The 16,441-nt window shown below is 41.0% G+C and overlaps 1 protein-coding gene across 1 annotated transcript; it reads left to right on the forward strand.

Annotated features, from left to right (window-relative positions):
• Positions 1-7,672: 7,672 nt before the first annotated feature.
• On the forward strand, positions 7,673-16,228 carry LOC140722646 (uncharacterized). Its single transcript, XM_073037362.1, has 2 exons — positions 7,673-7,726; positions 10,392-16,228. Exon 2 carries the CDS (start codon positions 10,771-10,773, stop codon positions 12,100-12,102), a length of 1,332 nt encoding a protein of 443 aa, XP_072893463.1. The 5' UTR covers positions 7,673-7,726; positions 10,392-10,770; the 3' UTR covers positions 12,103-16,228.
• The last annotated feature ends 213 nt before the right edge of the window (positions 16,229-16,441 follow it).

Consider the following 16,441-nt stretch of genomic DNA (forward strand, 5'->3'; position numbering starts at 1 on the left):
TAATGCTTTGTTACAGTTACTGTTTTGTCCTTTTCATTTTTTTAAATTTTTAGAAGCTTTTTTATTGGTACAGAATCTTGTACAGCTATAAAATGATACAAAACTTCAATAGATTAATATGTATGCAATTAATAAAGCTGATAAAAACTGATCGTAAAATATAAAATTGGAAATTATATATATGGAAAAAAAGGAACCACATCTAACTAGGGGAAAAAACCCACTAACTACACACATTTGACCATCATCTAAATATGAAAATAAGAAACATCAACCGCCATTTCGTATTTATATAAAAAAAAATTTGGAAGGAAACCATACAAATTAAAATTAAATGATAATATTTGGCAAATGAACCCCATCTTCTTTCAAATTCGAATCGAGGATCAAAAGTTCTACTTCTATGTTTTTCCAAACTGAGACATAACATTCCTTGAGAAAACCATTCAATTAATGTAGGGGAAGAAATATCTTTGTATTTTAATAAAATAGCCCTTCTTGTCAGTAGTGTAACAAATGCAATTACATGTTGATCTGAAGATGAAATACCCTGAATATGATATGGAACTATTCCAAATGGAACAGTCAATCTATTAGGTTGTAAATTAATTTTCAGAGCTTTAGAACTTGTAGAAATTAAAGATTTCCAAAACGATTTTAATGAAGTACATGACAAGAACATATGTGACAAAGTAGCTACTTCAGTTTTACATCTATCACAACATTTGTCTATACAAGGAAATATTTTAGATAGTCTCTCCTTTGTTAAATAATAACGGTGAACAAATTTAAATTGAATTAAACGATGGTGGGCACATACAGAAGAAGAATTTAAGTTTTTCAGAACTCGAAGCCAATCTTCATTAACAAAGGCCATATGAAGTTCTCTCTCCCAATCTTATTCAGTCTTTAGTGATAGGTTCTCCTTTTGTAACAAAAATAAATTATAAATTCTGCTAATGGAACCTTTCACTAAGGGATTCGATTTCAAAATGTTATCCAACAAATCAGATTCTTGTAAATATGGAAACTTAGGTAAATATTGCTGTTAAAAATGTCCAATCTGAACATATTGCTGAAAATGTGTATGAGCGAGAGAAAATTTGTTAAATAACTCTTCAAAGGTCATCAATCGACAATCACAAAATAAATCTGTAAAAGAATGGATCCCTTTATTTTTCCATAGGAGAAAAATTGGGTCAGTTGTTGAAGGTTTAAATGAAAAGTTTCGATATAAAAAACTAGACAATTTAAATTGTTTAATTTTTTTTAAAAAAAGAAACTGAACCCAAATCCGTAGGGATTGTTTAATAACCGGGTAAAGATTTAAATTTGGAATTTTAGAGAGCTGTAAAGGTAATGGAGCTCCTAAAATTGAAGTTAAATAAAATTGTTTAACAGCTTTTAATTCCAAATCAACTCATAATGATTTTTGGTTCCTATCAACCCAATATAACCAAAAATATAATTGTCTAATTTTCACAGCCCAATAATACAGTCTTAAATTAGGAAGTGCAAGTCCACCATCTTTTTTAGATTTGTGTTATTGATACTTATTAATTCTTGGTCTCTTATTGGTCCAAATAAAGGAAGAAATAAGAGAGTCAATTTGATCGAATTTTTTTAGTTAAAAAGATAGGTATATTTTCGAAAATATATAAAAATCTAAGTAAAATCATCATTTTCACAGCATGAATACGACCTATTAAAGAAAAAGTAAGTGGATTCCATCTAGAAAATAGCTGCTTCATGGAGTCCATTAAAGGAACTATATTCGCTTTATAGAGATCTTTATATTTTTTAGTAATTATAATACCTAAATATCTAAATGTATTAACAATTCTAAAAGGAATATCATCATAAATGCTAACATGGACATTTAATGGAAACAATTCGCTTTTATTCAAGTTAATTTTATATCCTGAAAATGTAGCAAAATCTTTAAGTGTTTCCAAAAGATTAGGAATTGATTCCTCAAGATCTGAAATAAAAACCAAAAGATCATCTGCATAAAGAGAAATCTTATGTATGGTTCCATTCATAGAGATACCAAGAATATTTTTAGCTTCACGGAGTGTTATACCTAAAGGTTCCAATACAAGATTAAATAATAAAGAGCTTAATGGACATCCCTGTCTAGTGCCACGAGAAAGTGAGAAAAGAGGAGCTGCAGTTATTAGTAATGACAAGCTCAAGGGCGGCTTCCTGTCTGTGGTTAGAAGCCAAATGAATGATAAAATGGACTCGGCCTCACAATGTAACTGGACGTGACCCTGCACCATATGTCTATCTGCACTGCACTTTCTCTGCAGCCATAATGCTTTGTTACAGTTATTGTTCTGTCGTATATCAGCCTAATGTACTGTTGTAATGTATCGATCTATGTGGATGGTACGTCAGGCAAAGTTATCATTGTAGCTCAGTACGTTATGAGAATAAACAAATTTCCCATTTTAATTGTGTGGAAATGTTAGACAGACTGATTTTCTGCTCTGGAACCACAGAAGGAAACTGAACTGTTTTCATTTCTGAAATGAACTGAACTGTTGTCCAGCCTCTCGTTATAGTTCGTGCCCTCTAATCCAGGCAGTATCCTGGTAAACCTCTTCTGCGCCCTCTCCAAAACCCCGACATCCTTCCGAGAATGGGGCCACCAGAACTGTATGAAACACTCCAGATGTGGTCTAACTACTTTTATAATACCGTGTTACGAACTGAAGCGTTTTAGAAACGAACCAGCAGCAATAGAGTTCACACTGGAGTCTGGTTTTGATGGTAAAAACACTCTGTTTATTAGTATCTACTTATAATATAGTAACTTAACGAAATAAAGTTAACAGTGTTAAGTGTATATATGTGTAAATGTAATTCCCAGACTATCGAGCCTGAGGGAACAAAGTTTAGAGTCTTGAGATGGTAAAGTAGGAAAGTTCAGTAATCCACGGAATAAATGACGGGAGAGAGATATTTGTAATCCAGGGTGAAACGTAGAGAAAAGACCGTTACTTCAAAATAACCATCGACGAAGTTCTTATCCGTCGAATCCGTCCACAGACGAGTTATCAGCGAAAATGACCTGTCACAGGAATACCGTCTTCCAGGGGTAACCACACAACATACCCAGGCAAGGGTTAATACAAGATATTCCAAAATCCACTCCTATGGATTATATGAAGTGACAGCCACACACGTTCGTTGTGGTTCTGTGTACCGATGAACAACCCACTCTTGTGGGCATAGGAGAGTTCCAAGCCTCAGCTGTGACTAACTGAAGCGATCAGCTTTTCCAGTCTCTCTCTCTCTCTCGCTTTAGATTGGCCGACTGCCTGTCTGCAGATCGCTCTCCCTCTCTTATGGTTCAGTCCACAGTCCGCGCTGTCAGCCTGTGACTGACGTCATAGCCCCGCCTCCTCACGCCGGCGCTCTTAAAGAAACAGTCACAGTACGACCGCAGGCTCGGAACAGCCGCAACACAACTTCCCGACTTTTGAACTCAATGCTTTAACTAATAAAGACAACCATGACATTTGCCTTCTTAACCACCCGATCAATCTGTGCAGTCTCTTTCAGGGAGCGATGAACTTGGAGTCTGAGATCCCTCTGATCATCGACACTGTTCAGGGTTTTGCATTTAACAGTGTACTGTCTCATACATTCGACCTACCGAGCTGCCAAGATGATCATCACTAATCAAATCTCACTGAGATTTCTCAGGTCCTGTTGAATTTATTGCCAAGTGCACAAGTACGGGAAGGTACAGGTACAGAGAAACACTGACTTGTGGCAGCATCACAGGCAAGTACATTCAGATAACACACGGAACAGAAATTGTACGATTCTCTGTCAGTAACAATCTATAAATATGTTTTATATCATTAACAGTATATAAAATACATTGTGTCATGACCAATATTGTGTCATGATGCCTCGTTATTATTTGGGATCCGGCGGATCAATGTAATGCCGTCAACAAATCTAATTAGCAGATTGGAACCCGCCACTGCAACCCCACAGTGCACTATGTACTGATTGCAAAGCTACGAAATTGCATGTGAATAGCCTCCCCTCCAACAACTCCACTCTTTCTGCCTCACCAGCAGACTGGGACATCTCACATCTCGCTGCCTCCGCCAGGACATTAAACTGTGAACAACTGTGGTCAGGGACTGATCTCTGGGGTACTCCAAATGGTACCTCCTTCCAGTCTGAAAACAACCCACTCATCCAGACACACACTACCGGCAGTTTATCGATCTCCAACGAAAAAGCCTAATCACCTACTCCCGATGTTCAATACCATTGCTGACTCTCAGTTTACCACCGTCAAATGCCGGGAGGGACATAATAATCAGAAAGTCTCCAGTCACAGCCGTTTAAATAAAATGTGATCTCAGTCGGTGTGTCACGCATGCTCAGAATGCGAAGGAGACAGACAAACTGAGCCAAGTCACAGACTGATAAAGGGGAGGAATGATCCATTTTGATACAGAGAGGGAAGCAGAGAGTTTGATGTTGTGCCTGATGCCGGAACTGTGGCCAGTTCGATGATTAAGCCTTGTTCCTCTAAATTGTTTTGAACAGTGAAAGTGTTTTTCTCAGAAGGCACCATGGAGACTAAAATTATCTGAGTTGAAATGTTGTCCTTCACCCACTGACGTGCTTTGTAAGCTTTTAACAGTGTAGAAAAGTCCATATCGGTGATCTGATTGGATACACCGCCATGACGTTAACAGCAGTGAAATGTCATTCACTGGCTCTCATTTTGGAAGGGATTCAGTCGGCCATTGCAGATACACCAACAGCTTCGCTCTGGGAAGCGGCCGTTCACCTGCTCCGTGTGTGCGAAGAAACTCATTCAGTTAACCCACCATGTAATGCTCCGGTGAGTTCACAATAAATAGAGGCCACATTTCTGTCCGGAGTGAGGAAAGAGTTTTACTCAATCATCCCAGCTGCTGCAACACCAGCAGCTTCACATCAGGGAGGAAGTTCAAATCAGCTCCATGTTAAATGTTTCACCATCACGGTGACTGAAGGCAGCTGCAGGTTCATGAGGGACTGTTACTGTCAGATTCTGCAGTTCTTGCGGCTGCTCATCGCACCCAGGACTGAACCCTGGTCACTGAGCATTGGAGGAGTCTGTTCTGCTGATGTTAGCCTTAAACTAGACTGGTGTTTAATATTGTGGATCTGTGAAAGATAAATCAGTTCTCTATCAAATTCTGTGTCTCAGGTACTTACTGTCTCTACCACTCTGACATTGTACACTAGAGAGGCCACTCGGCCCATCTGGTTCCTGCCCATGTTTCTGTTCCATATCAGTATATGAAAATCTAGCCCTGCCGTTCCTCTCTCACTCTCCCTGAGATGACAGGTTGCAACTAGTCACCACTCCGTGGGATAGGAGATTTCCCTCGAATTCCATAGAATCATAAAAATCTACAACACATTACAGACGCTTTGGCCCACAATGTTGTGCCGACCATGTAACTTACTCCAGAAACTGCTTAGAATTAGTCTCTTAAAAGACCCTATTGTATCCTCCTCTACCAACGTCGCTGGCAGTGCATTCCACACACACACCACTCTTTGCTTAAAAAACTTAGCAATGACATCTCCCCTGTACCTACTTCCAAGCAGCTTAAACCTATTCTCGCTCGTGTTAGCCGTTTCAGCCCTGGGAAAAACCCACTGGCTATCCACACGACCTGGTCTTACAACATTTATATTGCTGTATCGCATAGTTACTAATAAATAGCATTAGTTTATAGCAATACCAGACTCCACGGTGTTTTCTATTTCTGCTGGTTCTTTTACCCGTCACAGGGTACGTAACAGTATCTACTCCAAATATAAAAGATTAAATGAAATTAACAGAAGTTAACAGTGTTATGCGTATATATAGCTCCCAAACTATCAAGCTTGGGAAACAATGCTTAAAGTCTTCAGATGGTAAAGTAGAAAAGTTCAGTAATCCAACGGAATAAGTGAGTGAGAGGAGAGATTTGTAAATCCACACGAAAATGTAGAGAGAAGGCAATTACGAAGAATTCCACACACATTCCACGCTGGGTAAACGAAATAACAGTCGCCGAAGATCTGATCCGTCGATTAGTTCCGAAATCCACTTAGAAATATCACCAGGTGACAGTCACAGGAATATCGTCTTCAAGTGGTTACCACAGAACACCCCGATTCCAGGAAAGGGCCAACAAAAGTGATACCACAGGATACTCCAGCAAATCCACACATATGGATTATACGAAGTGACAGTCACACATCCGTTGTGCACTGCGTGCCGATGATCAGATCAACCCAACCTTTTGGGCATGGAAGAGTTGCAGCCTATAGCAGTCACACGCTGAAGTTCCAACAGCTTGTCTCCCTCTCCCGCTCCCGCTCCCTCAGGCTGCGGTAGCTTGTGTCTGACGTCACAGCCCCGCCTTACTCAGGCACTTAAAGCGACACTCACAGTAAGCGAACCTGCGGTCTCGTAACACAATGCACCTCTAAAGTCTGACAGCAGACTAGCGAGTGAATCTTCGATGGTGCAGAATCAGAAACCAAAGAGTTGCCAGACTGAGTCAGGCTTTGGGGCTCCAGAGAGAGATGGGGTCTAGAGTTTACACAGAGGAGGAATCAGACCAGCAGGATATGGCTACAAAAGAAAGATCAGAAACATTTGGAAACTAGTAGACCGAGAAAAAAGTGGTTAATTTCTGCAAAATACTGCTGGAAATCAACCGATCCGGCAGTAGATGTGGAGAGGAATAGACAAAGTTTAGACCGAGCCCGCTCCGCATGCTTAGTTGCTGCCTGAATTGCAGAGTTCCTACAGCATGTTGTATGTGTGCGTCCCTGTATTTCCAGCAACTACAGAATCTCCTGTGTTTTACACCTGCATTTTACTTTGGCATTAGATACACTTTGATATTGAGTATATTGTTTATGGGACCCGCTTTCTGCGTTAAAACAGCTGTTGATTTTTCTATAGGTCAGTTGTGGAGAGCGCCCTCTTCTTTGTGGTGGCGTGTTGGGGAGGCAGCATTAAGAAGAGGGACGCCTCACGTCTTAATAAGCTGGTAAGGAAGGCGGGCTCTGTCGTGGGCACAGAACTGGAGAGTATAACATCGGTAGCAGAGCGAAGGGCGCTGAGTAGGCTACAGTCAATCATGGAAAACCCTGAACATCCTCTGCATAGCACCATCCAGAGACAGAGAAGCAGTTTCAGCGACAGGTTGCTATCGATGCAATGCTCCTCAGACAGGATGAAGAGATCACTACTCCCCAATGCCATTCGGCTTTACAATTCAACCGCCAGGAGTAAGATATGTTAAAGTGCCGGGGTTAGGACTGAGCTTAAGTTACCATTCAATGTATTTAAATAGTTAAGTATTGTATGTAATTAGCTTTGCAACAATAAGTGTATGGGACATTGGAAAAAATGTTTAATTTCCCCATGGGGATGAATAAAGTATCTATCTATCTATATCTATCTATCTATCTATCTATCTATCTATCTATATACACGAAAAAAAAGAGGATAGACATTGAACCGGTGCTTGCAGAAATGTTCAATGGCACCGTGATTACCCATAAAGGGCTGCGTTAAAAAATTCTCCAGCGCTGAAGCACCGATAAAATGCGCAGGCGTCAGCGCTGATGACGTCTCCGAGTATCACGCATGCGCGCAGTACACTGAAGGCCTTGGAAATATCGGGAGCAGGTAAGAACGTTTCTCTGTATTTTTATCTTAAACACCGACTTCAGGACAATTCCTGTGAAATCCGGACACCGTAGTCCGCAATCCCGGGATAGTCCTGCTCTCGTCCCTCACTCTCAGCCCCACGATCCGTACACGGGCCCCGGGGAGCTTCCGGCTGATGAGGGAATGGGAACGGACGGATCTCTAAGACAGAGCTGAGCTCCAGCTATCTAAATGCAAGGATTAGGAACTCGGAGAAAGGGAACAAAATCTTTTACATCACCATTTGAGAAAATCGCCTTTGTTCTACCTCCAATCACTACCGAGAGAAAATTTGCAGATGCTGGAAATCCAAGCAACACACACAAAATGCCGAAGGAACTCAGAATTAGTACTCTTTTCCACAGATACTGCCTGGCCTGCTGAGTTCCTCCAGCATTTTGTGTGTGTTGCTTGTTCTACCTCCTCTTGCTCTGGACTTTCCTACCGGTGAGAACATGTTTTGACCCATTCTCTCTGGGCACATAATGATATCAAACACCTTTGTCCTGGGCAACAAGTGGCTTTCACATCACAAATGTGCCAGACTCCAGTGAGACAGACTACTGCCCTTCCCTTCATATTCATTGCCATTGCCATCACTGAGTTCAACACTGTCAGTCGTTGGGGGAGGGTTCAGGGGGAATATTTATGTAGAATACAGAAACTAGTGATGCCTGTTTGCATTTTGGTAATGCAAGAGTTGCTGGAAAATTTGCAAGTGGGAAGAAGTGGAGTGATATTTGGAAATCTGACTTTTTAAAGTGTAATTTAGCAAGCAAATCACATATGGACAATATGCAAAAACTTTGGTGAGAAAATCCTTCATTACCTGTTACAGGCCTGCTACATAGGTTGTGTGAGAGTGCAGATGAACTGGATCGAACCCAGAGGAGATCAAAGTTCCTATTGACAGTGATTTGCTCGCTGTGAAAATGAATACCTCTCTATATAAAATTCACTGTGCACATCTTGTCACTGGGTAAAAAATGCACAGTATATGCAGACTGATTATTACAAATTAGAGGAAATATTGGAGGGAAGGAGGGGTGACCTCCAGTGGCCCTGATGCCCTCACCTACAAGATGTGCATCCAGCTGCAGCTTGTAACCCTGCACTTCAATGAGCTGCAACTTGAAATGGGTGAATTCCAGATCATCCGGCAGTTGGAGGTGTTGATAGATATGACATGCAGGGAGGTGAATTACACCCGAGGTGCAGGGCACAGGAAACTGGGTGAGAGTCAGGAAGGGGAATGAGGTTAAATAGGCATCACAGAGAACTCTAGTGGCCATCCCCCACAGGAACAGGAAGACCACTTTAGAAGCTGTTGTGGAAATTCCCTGGCAGAGTGCTAATAGGGGATTTGTTAGTTAGGGGAACAGATCAAGAGGCGACTAATATCCTAGTGGTAAGGCTTGCCAGAGGTAGTGGGGGGGGTGGGGGTGGGGGGTGGTTATGTGGTTAAAGTAAGTTGTAATGGGAATGGGAGCCAGAATGACAGAACAGATAGTGGAGAGGGTGAATTGAATTGAATTGACTTTATTATATACATCCTTCATATAGATGAGGAGTAGAAATATTTACATTACTTTACCATCTAAATGTGCAATGTGTAATTTAAATTGTTTTATAATAATTAGTTTGTATATAGGACAGTCAAGAAAGCAAAGAAATCAATTAATCAGTCTGATGGCCTGCTGTAAGATGATGTACCGCAGCCTGTTGGTCCATTTGCTGTGGTACTGTGTCCTGGATGGTAGCAGCAGGAACAGTTTGTGGTTGTGTTGAATTTGGTTCCCGATAACCTTTGTTCCCTTTTTATACAAATCCATACGCCTACCATCCAGGCTCCCATCCAAACTTCTTTTAAATGGTGAAACCGAGCTCATATTCACCACTTGTGTTGGCATCTGATTCCACACTCTCACGGTCATTTCAGTAAAGACCTTTTCCAAATGTTTCCGTTTAATTTTCACATTCCCCACTTACCCATGACCTCTGGTTATTATCCCACCCAACCTCAGTGGAAAAAAGCTGCTTGCATTTACCCTATCTATGCCCTCATAATCTTGTATACATATAACAATTTCCCAAAGCAATGTATAATTTCCTTGTTTATGTTTAGAGCCTTTTTTAGGTGTATAAGATGATGAGGGACATTGACCGTGTTCATAGCCAGAGGTTTGTTTTCCCAGGGCTGAAATGTCTAACACGAGGGAGCAGAGTTTTAAGGTGCAAGGAAATAGATACCGAGGGGATATCAGGGGTAAGTCTTTTACACAGAGAGTGGTGGGTGTGTGGAATGCACTGCTGGCTATTTGACTGAGAGTGTTTCAGTTACTGTGGGGCCAGGAACCCATGCAGTTCAGTGGGAACAGGGAATAATATCAATGTCTCTCCAAACTGAGCCAGGTCACAAATTGGAGATGGCAGAAATGCTCCTCTCTTATAGAGATAGGAAGAACATCAGAGAGTTTGATGGTCATTCCAGATAACAGCAGTGTGCCCAGTTAGATGATGATTTCACTCTCCAACTTGTGTTGAACCTCACTGTAACAGTTCAATTCCCAGCTTGACAACTCAAGTGATCTCATCTGAAATGTTGTCCTGCAGCCACTGATGCATTTTGTTAATCTTTTTACAGGTTACAAATGACAGGGAATTTGTGTACGGGAATCTAAAACTCAACACGCCAGTTTTGCTGTCTCTGTCCAGATATTTAAGAAGTGGAGCAAGGGATTCACTCGATCATCCTTCCTGCTCAGACTGTGGGGAGGTTTTCACTCTATCATCTGACCAACTGGCACGCCTGTCATTTTAAACAGGCGATTCCCATTCATCTGCTCAGACGGTGTGAATTAATTCAGACGGATATTTGAACTAAAGGGACATAAGCAATTTCACACTGGGAGAAGGGATTCAGTCGGTCTTTCCTCCTGTGGACAAACCAGTCAGTTCACACTGGGCAGAGGCCATTCACCTGCTCAGACTGTGGGAAGGGATTCACTAAGTCATCCACCCTAATGGCTCATCAACGAGTTCACACTGGGGAGCGGCCGTTCACCTGCTCAGACTGTGGGAGGGGATTCACATGCTCATCCCAACTGAAGATACATCAGCGAGTTCACACTGGGGAGAGGCCATTCACCTGCTCAGACTGTGGGAAGGGATTCACTCGGTCATCCCACCTACAGAGTCATCAGCGAGTTCACACTGGGGAGAGGCCGTTCACCTGCTCAGTCTGTGGGAAGGGATTTGCTCAGTCATCCACCCTAATAGCTCACCAGCAAGTTCACACTGGGCAGAGGCCGTTCACCTGCTCAGACTGTGGGAAGGGATTCACTACGTCATCCACCCTAATGGCTCATCAACAAGTTCACACTGGGGAGCGGCCGTTCACCTGCTCAGACTGTGGGAAGGGATTCACATGCTCATCCCAACTGAAGATACATCAGCGAGTTCACACTGGGGAGAGGCCATTCACCTGCTCAGACTGTGGGAAGGGATTCACTCGGTCATCCCACCTACAGAGTCATCAGCGAGTTCACACTGGGGAGAGGCCGTTCACCTGCTCAGTCTGTGGGAAGGGATTCAATCGGTCATCCAACCTAATAGTTCACCAGAGAGTTCACACTGGGCAGAGGCCGTTCACCTGCTCAGACTGTGGGAAGGGATTCACTCGGTCATCTGACCTAATGGCTCATCAACGAGTTCACACTGGGGAGCGGCCGTTCACCTGCTCAGACTGTGGGAAGGGATTCACATGCTCATCCCAACTGAAGATACATCAGCGAGTTCACACTGGGGAGAGGCCATTCACCTGCTCAGACTGTGGGAAGGGATTCATATGCTCATTCCAACTGAAGATACATCAGCGAGTTCACACTGGGGAGAGGCCATTCACCTGCTCAGACTGTGGGAAGGGATTCACATGCTCATCCCAACTGAAGATACATCAGCGAGTTCACACTGGGGAGAGGCCATTCACCTGCTCAGACTGTGGGAAGGGATTCACTCGGTCATCCCACCTACAGAGTCATCAGCAAGGTCACACTGGGGAGAGGCCGTTCACCTGCTCAGTCTGTGGGAAGGGATTCACTCGGTCATCCACCCTAATAGCTCACCGACGAGTTCACACTGGGGAGAGGCCGTTCACCTGCTCGGACTGTGGGAAGGGATTCAGCTGCTCATCCCAACTGAAGGTACATCAGCGAATTCACACTGGGGAGTGGCCTTTCACCTGCTCGGAATGTGGGAAGGGATTCACTCGGTCATCCCAACTGAAGGTACATCAGCGAGTTCACTCTGGGGAGAAGCCATTCACCTGCTCAAGCCTGAATTATACCTCTGAGTAGGCACTATGGCATAACAGACTCAGTAGCCCATGCATGTTGTCTACACGGTTGTGAGCATTTCTACTTGTGCGTTTGTGTGTCTGCGTCGCTCTGCCAAAATGCTAGTTGGCATTGGGGTTCTATGCTACTGTGTTGAATTGACCCGTGTGGAGTTGGGAACGATGGCGACTGCTGAGTTCATCTTGTTGGAGTTGGAGCTAATAGATGTTGAACAAGAGTTACTTTTATTGAAATTACTGCAGCACAGAAAAGAGAGAAGTTTTTCCATTTCTTTGCGCATTCCACAACGACCATACCGATGTTTATGGAAATTTCTTTCCACAAATTTGATGCCATTTTCAATTCTTTATGGTGTGCCGACGAAGGGTCATGCAAATGGACATATTTTCTGACTTCTTCACTTACCCTCTCCTCAATTTGGTCCACTTCCCAACTTCGAAGCAACAGGAAATGCACAGGAGGAAACTGGCTGCTGCCAAGTAGACCAATCACAGTTCTTGCGGTCTGTGTCGCCACGACACATAGGTACATTTTTGGGAATGTGCGCGTTAGGCTACATTGGGCAAAAGACTCTCTTGGAGGCGCTAAATGGAATTGCTTTCCGGCTTTGCTCCGTTCATTTTAAATTTACTTACCACCCCTTTAATATCTTTATCAAAGTGTTTATAACACTTTTATATGTTTGAATTTGAATTTTAATCGACTAAAATGGCTTACAGAGGAAGAAAGGCATTAGCCGAAGGCAAGGAAACTGGTGATGGAAATGGAAATAAAGAAGATGTCTTTGAACAGCCTAAAAAATTTCCACTTACTTTACCGGCTATCTAGAATCTTTTGGATGAAAAACTTGATGAAAGATTTACTACCTTGGAAGTATGGTTAAAGGAGAGTGAAGGTGGATTGGCAACACTTGAAAAGAAGAACGAAAAACAGCAGTGGCAAATTTCAGCAATTATCAAAGCTGGCAAACTTTTGTATCACAAATTGAATTCTTTGGAAATGAAATGAACTTCGACACTCATACATTGGAGCAGAATAAAGTCAAGATTATTGATTTGGAGAGTCAAAGCCAGACTGAATTTGCGAATAATAGACTCAGTGCGGACGTTGAGAGCCGGGATCTTACTCAGTTTTTTCTCAATTCTCAATGGAGGTCTTTGGCTCGGAGGTTTCTTCTTCTCTTCCTGTGCTCAACTGCGCACATCGGGCGCTGAAACCAAAACGATCAAAAGGGTTAAAACCGCGTCATGTAATTCTTCGATGTCACAATCTGAATACCAAGGAGCACTTCATTCAGATTGCTTGTCAGAATGAAGTTACTGAGCATGAGAATCTTAAGTTTCATTATGTTGAAGAATGTTGTCCTGAGGTGATGCAAGAAAGATTGCATTTTAAAATGGTGATGTCAGAATTGTATCAGAGGAATCTTCATCCGGCTTTGTTATATCCCTTTCACCTAAGGGTTGCTCTGCCTCATAAATCATTTAAATGGTTTAAATGTGTGGATGAATCAAAACAATTTCTCGAAGATCTAAGCTTGAACGCAGATGTCTAATGTTTTGAAGATCAATATTTGAGTTTGGATGTCTATGAAATTTACCATTCCTTTATGTCTGTGTATATCTGGTTTATTAGTTAACAGCCAGCTTATAGATTTGGACAGTTTAGAACTTTGCCCTTGAGTTGATTACAGTCATACTGTATTTTGACGTTCAGAAGTTTATTATGTTTCCATGTTAAAGTTCCTTTCTTTTACCTTCATTGTTTTACTTTTTTTATTTTTAATTGTTTGCTTTTGAAAATTATTAAGACTCTGATTTGCTGATTATTTCTTTTTTCTTGAAATATTATTAAGATTGTATTTTGTGTCATTTTTAAAGACCTTGTCTTTTAAAACGGTCTGCAATAGGCTGTTTTCTCTGAAATGTGTTTGACATTCCTTGTAATTTTTTGACTATGGGTGCTTTGTTTATTTTTTTTTGTAATTTGGAGATTTTCCCTCAGGGGAGATGGGGGTAGAGAGGTTCTTAGATAGTTCTCTGGCTGTCTATTGGCCAGGTTTTTGGACTTTGTGGGTGGGGGATAGGGCTATTTTTAGTCTAGTATTTTTCTTTTGGGCTGAATTGAAGCTACAAAAATGTCTGTATTGTCATAACTTCCGGTTCCTCTTTAAACTTTCCCTCTTCCTGATTCGTGAGTTTCCTATGCGATATGGTTAACCCTTTACATACTACATTGTTTATTTAAGGAAAATTGATATCATTAATTATTTTGGCATTATTAATTTTGTTTCATGGAATACGAATGATTTGAATCACCCAATTAAATGGAAGAAGATTTTTAGAGTTTTTCATAGACTGAATGCTCAGATTATCTTTGCACAGGAGGCTCATGTGAGGAAGGAGGATAATCAGCACGTCTTTAGGTATTGGAAAGGCCAACAGTTTCACTCATTGACTAAGGAGAAAGGTGTTTCTTTTTTCTAGACTCCTGGAACTCATTTGTTCACTACAATACAATTTCAGACCCATATGGTAGATCTCTATTAGTCACTGGTTAACTTTATAACGATAAATTAGTTTTGGTTAATATTTATGCACTAAATACTGACTATCCTGAATTCTTTAAGCACTTTTTTGTATTTTTTCTCAATTTAAATGAATATATGGTAATAATGGGTGGAGATTTTAATTGTTGTCTGAATCCTATGATGAATGGTGGTTCAACTCTATTTTACTTCAGGGCATAAGTTTTGTTAATTTCATTAAAGAACAGATTGCCTTTTTCTTTTCAACTAACTCAATGGAAGAAATTTTCAGTGGGATATTATACGATACCTTTAAAACATATATCCAAGGGCAAATTATCTCATACTCTGCTGAATTGAAAAAACAAATTCTTAATGAAATATGTACATTGGTTAATAATATTACAGAAATTGATAGAAAATATTCTTTTGCTCCCATTTTAAGTCTTTATAAAGAGAGAATTGAACTTCAGATGCAACATCATTTGTTATTAACATCCCCGATTGAAAATCAGTTACGGAGTCTCAAGATGGCGCTCATGGAGTAAACCGCATCTAGGCTTTGCTCCAAACCTTTTACGTTTTTTTTAACCTACAAACACCCCTTAAACTTATTTTAAAGGGGTCTAAACATATAGAATTTTTTAAAAAACTATTTGAATTACTCTCAACCCGCTGAAATGTCTAGAGCAAAAGAACCGAAACAGACGAAAGAACCGTTAACTTTAGAAGTTGTTGTGAAGTTTATAGACGCTAGATTTGATGAATTGGAGAAAAAATTACTTGGAAGATTTGCACAGTATGACAATCGTTTGAGATCACTCGAAGAAAAGTTCCTGACCTTTTCACGGGAATCAAATGAACAACAAGCAAGCATTTTGGCTCTTGAAGAAGCTGCTCGTAAGAAGGATCGTATAATCGAAAAAATGCAAGAAGAGCAAACTTCGACGATCCAACAGATGGATCGCTATAAAGCTAAAATTACTGATTTGGAAAATCGTTCTCGAAGACAAAATCTTCGGTTAATTGGAATCCCGGAAAAATTTGAAAGCGGTGATCTGACCGTTTTCTTCTCCAAATTTCTAGTGGATGTCCTGGGCGAAGAAGTCCTGGATAACCCCCCATTAATCGATCGGGCTCACAGAGTCTCTAGATATCGGGCAGATTCAAGTCTGAAACCACGGCACATAATTCTCAGGATCCATTATCCTCACATCAAAGAACGACTGATTCGTGCGGCTCGTAAAAAAGGTATGATAATCTATCAAAATTTTAATTTTCGCATTCTGGAGGACTATAGCCCCGAAGTACTACGGGCTAGGCTGGCTTTCAGATCGGTTATGTCGAATTTTCACCAGAAAGGCTTCAAGCAAGCGTTGCTGTTTCCAGCACACCTGAGAGTCACCCTTCAAGATGGATCTTTTCGGCTGTTTAAATCGCCAGCGGATGCTCAAGGTTTCCTGGAACAATGACATTTGATCGGGCTGATCAATGTAATCTAGCCTATAGATTTGGATCTGTTATAATTGACGTTTGGGTTCTTTTTTGATACGGTTCATATATATTTCTTATATACGATTAAAGCTCTCTTTTTTCTACCGGGTTTATTCCGATTTCATATTTTTATATATTACTAACCGATTAATGTTGAAGATGACCTATTAGGGTTATTTTTTTTCTTTTTTTTAATCGATATACGCTCTTTTTTTACATTTTTAGCATTTGAATATTAAGATTTGGAAGAATAAAATGGCGTTTCTTCTTCCCGACAGACTCCAGTGTCTGTAGCGTCATAACTGTTTTGATCTGTTC

Source organism: Hemitrygon akajei, unplaced genomic scaffold, assembly GCF_048418815.1.
Source record: "Hemitrygon akajei unplaced genomic scaffold, sHemAka1.3 Scf000082, whole genome shotgun sequence".
NCBI lineage: Eukaryota > Metazoa > Chordata > Chondrichthyes > Myliobatiformes > Dasyatidae > Hemitrygon > Hemitrygon akajei.